We start from the raw sequence: 6,000 nt of genomic DNA on the forward strand, positions 1-6,000 counted from the left end.
ATTTTTGGTTCCTGTCTCTTACCAATGTTAACAAAATAATTTATGACCCAGTAAAGTGTATCACCTAAAAAATATTTGTACAACTAATATTTGCTATTTGGTTGCTGTTCAATGTGAAAACTGTTTTCAAGAATTGCAAATTAGTAAAAAAAAAAAAAATTTAGAATACAAATACCTGTTTCCTAGTATTTATAAGGAAAAAATAGTCTATATTTAGTAGTTTATTAAGTTTATCTGAGGAAATAATTATAATAAAATAATAAGGATCAAAATTTGATTCATTTGTTTTATAAATGACATATTCAAATGTCAACCAGATATTGCTAACATGAGCCACCTGGAATTATTATTTTTGTCCTTTTTTGTTATTTCTGATCTAAAGCTAAAAATGGCCAAGGGCGGGGAGAGTCATAAATGTCTTAGGGATATAAGTTATGATTAGCATAACCAGCATTCTGCAGGCAGTATTTTCCAATTTTACCACGGTTTTAACCTTCCAAACATGCAGTCCCCACAGTAATAATCTCTTTAACAGAAAAGGGACATTTTGACAAAAACTATTTGCTGTACCTCCTCATCCAACACTTCTTTAGCCTCACGTGCATACCATAGTATAGTGAATAGACTGAAATGAATGAAGAGATCCTCTGAAGTTGTGTTCTATAAATGTTCTCTACTTTCTACCCTTAAACCTCTTTTTTATGCCTCTGGATATTCTAAAAATGTACAAGGAAGGTGAAACAGTGTTGCTTGAAAGGATAAGAAGGAGTTGAAAAGCAGCAATTAGAGGTGATCATCGGTGGGAACGAGGACCACGGCCTCCGGTGGAGAGCAGAAACTTGACTCTTGGGTTAGGCTGATGTGGACGGTGACTGCTGTGGGACAGCTTTGTCGTCCACGACACGGAACAGATGGGGTTTGCAGTTGTGTGGCCCTTGCTTATTACATCCTCTTAAAATTAGTAGCTGTGTAACCAGATGGGTCTGCGAGCACAGCTGTGGGTGCAAGAAAGTAAATGGAACCTGTCTGCTGCTGCCCTGCCCTTTTGAGATGCCAAAGTATTCCAACTGCAACAGAGGAAAATTCACTTTGATCTGACATTATATTGATAGGGTAATTTTTGTTTTGTTTCGATTTCATTAAAGTAGATTTAGAAATCAAATCTTACAAAAATAGTTGACACTGAATCTTTCAACCCCGTGATTTTCATTAATATTTATTTTTAAAGTTTTCAGATTAAAAAAAAATGTAATTATAAAGCTAAAAATCTATATAAAATATCCACTTGTAATTTCAAAATTCAGGTAAATTTGACATGTTTATTATAAACCAAATTGATTTTATTGTCTTTAAAATTTTATTAAGTGGCATTTGAAAGCTACATTTGAATTAAGTGCAAATAAATTGTTTCTCCATAAAATAGTGTCAGGAAGGTGTGTGATATGAAAGTGAAAATTAGAAGGGGATATTTAAGCCCTTTAGGGTACTGTACTGGCACTGTTTGGTCTTTTTTCTGTTTAGCCAAGTGATGTGCTAACATTGAGAAAATTCCTTCATGGTGTGTCTATGTATCGATACAGAAAGTTTATAGATTTTCTAAAAACTAATATGATTTTGCTGTGGTGTATGTGGTAAACTTCTTGGCTATTATTTCAACATCATCAATATAATCTGCATCAGATCACTAAACGAAGTACCCAGGACCATCCTTCATAGTTGTGATAATTCTATCATATCATATCACGCTTCATGATCCAAGAGTGTTCAGTTTCGTTCTGCCACCTTGTATGTAAACTCTAGAATTTAGAAGTTAAAAATAAGAGTTTTAACAAAATAATATTTAATAAGGATGTCTGTGGGCTTCCCAGGTGGCACTAGCGCAGAGACATAATCTAGAAACTTGTTCTAGTTGTTTCCTTCCATTAGAGAAAGAGTGATCACTTTAGAGTCTGTGTCCAAATGCTATAATAATAATAATAAATGTGTTGAAGCAAGAAATACAGAGCAAGATAAACTGTGTAGGTACAAACTATACTGCTTGCATCCAACAGTTTGATATCTAAACTATGAAAATATATTAAAATGATAAATGTTAGTGTTACTATTAGAAAGACATATGCTAAATAAAAGTAATAACAGGTATGAATATATTCATATTATGCCCACTGATGTTATTTAGTCACTAAGTCATGTCTGACTCTTTTGCGACCCCATGGACTGCTAGCCCACCAGGCTCCTCTGTCCGTGGGATTTTCCAGGCCACCGGGGAAGCCCACCCACTGATGTCTTGCCATTATTATAGGTATTGTCAACCACAAAATAAGTTTCTTCGCTTAATGACAAAGTGTTAAACAAAAAGAATGTGATCATTCTAAACTTTTTTTTTTAATATCATGAAACTGATAATGTTAACCAATCTTATTTCATGAATTTCAAATTTGCTTTTTTTTTTTTTTTCCTTCCTCAGGAAGTTGGCCTTGTGCTGGCAGCTATATTGGCCCTCCTGCTGGCTTTCTATGCTTTCTTTTATCTCAGACTGTCCTCAGATGTTGACCCTGATCTGGAACCAGATGAAGATTAGTTGAGCAGCAATCAATACATGAAAAGGAAATAATTTTTTAAAAGCACCTCTAGGGACCAATACTTTCTGAAGTACTGAGACAGCAAGATCTTGAATTTTTTTCTGCTGGTATTTTCAGTTTGCAGAAATATCTTTTTAAGTAGTTGCGTAGGATATCAAGAAAAGAACCTTTCCTAGCAATGTAGTATAATATGTGTGCTACTAGATACTCTTATAAATCTTTCTACTTTGACAGGCAACCTATTCATGGTGCATTTTGATAAAATGGGAAACAGATCCTAAATTCTTCGGATGTCTTAGGCAATTTATGTGTATAACTCCATCACTTGCAGATTACCAAATCTGTTTTGTTCCGTATACATCATGAGTAGAAGTATATATCCGCATTTCCAGAAGCATTCTCTAGTCACATTCAGCGCCTAAAAAGGAATGAAAAGTCATGGGAAATATTTCATTTTACAAAGAAGCCCTGCTTTCTTTCCAGACGTATTTTATATCATTAGAGAGACTATCTGCACATACATCTACAGTAATCTTTTTCTTTCTTTGCCAACTGTTCACTGCACATGTGCTCCATCAGAAATGGCACCTGGATGACAGAAGCTCAAAGAGTCACATATGTCTCTAAAATAGAGTTCCTTTCCTCTTGGGCTGTCTGAACTGGTGTAAATAGAAAGTTCAGTTGATCTTGATTTTAATTAACTTATTACTCTACTAATATAAACTTGGAATCCTTTTTTAATTATGTTGTTCTGGCTGCTTGCTGTATCAGTTTGCCCCTCTTGTTAGGGAGTAACAATCTGTCATCTAATTGTGCAGTCTTTTTCACACAACAGTAATAGCAGAAGACCTACCTACTCAGAAACACTTTCTTGGGTTGCTCATGTCTGAACAATGCAAACTTGTTTTACAAAATTGTGCTCTGCCTCTTGGGAATTAAATCAATTAAGACTCTTTTGTGAAAAGTAATAGAAGAAAATATGTGTCTTATATTACTTGCATATCGAGTTTTTTGTTTATATGATTTTTCAAAGTGTTTTACATTTGTTGGGTTATAATGACTAACGTATTCAATATTTTTTACTGGTAATCAATTTTTAAAATATTTTTACAGCACACAAATACATTAAGCTTAGAAAATGGAAAAGTATGTGTCCACACCAGAGTCACTAGTTACTACCTTATACAAATCTGTATAGAAAATGAATAGTTTGCAACATGTTCATAGGGTGATTTATAGTGTATTTATAAAGAGTAAATAAAATGTTAAGATTGTTTCCATACTCACCAAGAGAACAAAGTTTTGATAAATATCTTTGAGACTTTTGCGGATAGTTGAAAGTGGCTGTATAGCATTTTGTTCTATAGAATTTTTTCAAGTAGTATAATTTATTTCATCAGCGTGAAAACAGCCAAAAGATCCAGTATCCTCAGAGATCCTTTATGTCAAACAGCTGAGGGCAGAATTTAGCCAATGCTATTTACTGGATTCTTCCCCTTGAAATCACAAACTTAAGAGACAGACCAAGAGTTCCTATATACTCACCATAGTGGACCAATCCAAGTGGCATTTTTAGGAAAGGTTGCAGCATTTAATGCCATGTGGTATGTCTGTTTGTGAAGTGGGTGGCAAGGGAATATCCAAGCTGGCATTTTGGATATGATGGGTCTTTTACTTTCCTGAGTGACATGCCACATGTCAAGAAATACTGTTTTCCCTTACTCCTATCACATTTACGTGAACAATTTTCATTTAGTTATTTTCCCTCCCATCTGGTGCTAAATGCAGTCATATTAAATAAAGATTATTTCTAATTTCAGTGGTAATTTAAATGCAAGGATATGTAATACTTGTTTATTAGATACCTATCCAAGTGAGATATAACAGAATTTATAGTATTTAAAATACATGATTATACTCTTAGAAATGTTTGAAAATTCATTCCCCTGAAAAAATAATTTATTATCCTGTTCTACCGTTGAGGTATTCCTTGGGAGAAAATGTTGTTTTTGATAGTAATGAATATTAGGCTAAACACAGTATGATTATAGACAAGTTTCATTACATAGTTTTACCAATACTCTGAGTCTATGGCTAGTCTGTTTGTATGACTGACTGACTGATGGTAAGTTCTAAGAGCTAAATTCTGATTTTAATAAATAGCAGGTAAAGTGAGACAGTGTATGTTTACAAAACACTATTTTCGTGAAGTCCACATTTGTCAAACTCACCTTAGTTAGAAAGCAGCAGTTTTTTATAGAGAAATCCCAGGTTGAAGTCTAGTTTGAATCTTTGAAGGCAGAGGTGTTATCCGGCCTACAGCTTCAGGGCACTACACTTTTGAATAGTGAGGGGTATTTGGTGTAAGTCTGAGACTGGCACCAGACAAATTTTAGGAGTGGGTTTTTCCCCTGCAATAATTCATCACTCAGAGTAATTCAGAAGACAAAAACAGAAAAATGTAATTACTTTTCAGAACGTTTGAATCTGTTTAACATGCTGTTTCTGCAGGAAAAAATAATTTCAACTAATGCAGCTGGACTTAATGTACAACCTAGGAAATATTGTGAATGAAGTGAAAATGGTTACTGCATCTTATCTTGCATGCAAAATAAAGAAAATGTAAATTCATCTGAGAGGAGATGTAAAACTATTACCTCATCTAGAATTTCTTTTGAAACAAATGTACTAAAAGCTTATTTTAGTACTAGTATGAGGTTTGTTGTTTTAAGGTGACAAAATACTTGAAGATTTTCTAATCTTTTTCAATTTTTCATAAAATAGAAATATTTCCATCTCAACTGATGATTACAAAGTCCTGAGAATATATTCTTATTCATTTCTGTAATTTCAGTAGTGTAATGATCTGCATATATTTAATAAATGCATGTTAAAATTAATCTCTTTTAGTCTTCTCAGAGCCTGGTGCAGTTTTTGCATGTGATATATGGTTTAAAATTATTTGAATTTAATAAATAAAACTTAAAATCACAATATTTTTCAACTCAGCATTTAGCATTTATGATCTTTGCTTGTATTGGGGCACATATACATTTAATCCTGGTTTTCTTAAAGATCAAGACAACTAGCATTAGATCTGTTGTAAAACAGAAATATTGCTCTTTTCCAGGAATACATTATTCTGATCTTAAGCATCGTTCAAAATCATATTCGTTGTTATAAGTTAACGTAGTCTAAATCTTCACTCTTACTGAAAATAAAACTAAATTTTCATTATAATGCTTATATTTATGTGAAAATGAAGATGCTTTATTTTTCCAGATTCTGAAATTATATAGTCATGATAATTCAGTAGATCAAGTTATACTTTAGATAAGCTTCAGAAATAAACTTCTAGAAATTGAACAGATTTTAAATGTTAATGTATTTCATCTATAAATAAGTTTATTGAGCCAGA

At 33.0% G+C, this 6,000-nt stretch overlaps 1 protein-coding gene across 4 annotated transcripts in view; it reads left to right on the forward strand.

Annotated features, from left to right (window-relative positions):
- TRIQK (triple QxxK/R motif containing) overlaps positions 1 to 5,590 on the forward strand; it is a 105,081-nt gene extending 99,491 nt beyond the window's left edge. For all 4 annotated transcript variants that reach the window (XM_043879814.1, XM_043879815.1, XM_043879816.1 and 1 more), the window contains one exon: positions 2,468 to 5,590. In XM_043879814.1, the coding sequence (XP_043735749.1) occupies positions 2,468 to 2,581 (114 nt within the window). In that variant the 3' untranslated portion in view covers positions 2,582 to 5,590. The remainder of the gene's footprint in view (positions 1 to 2,467) is intronic.
- Positions 5,591 to 6,000: the final 410 nt, after the last annotated feature.

This window comes from Cervus elaphus, chromosome 21 (genome assembly GCF_910594005.1).
Source record: "Cervus elaphus chromosome 21, mCerEla1.1, whole genome shotgun sequence".
NCBI lineage: Eukaryota > Metazoa > Chordata > Mammalia > Artiodactyla > Cervidae > Cervus > Cervus elaphus.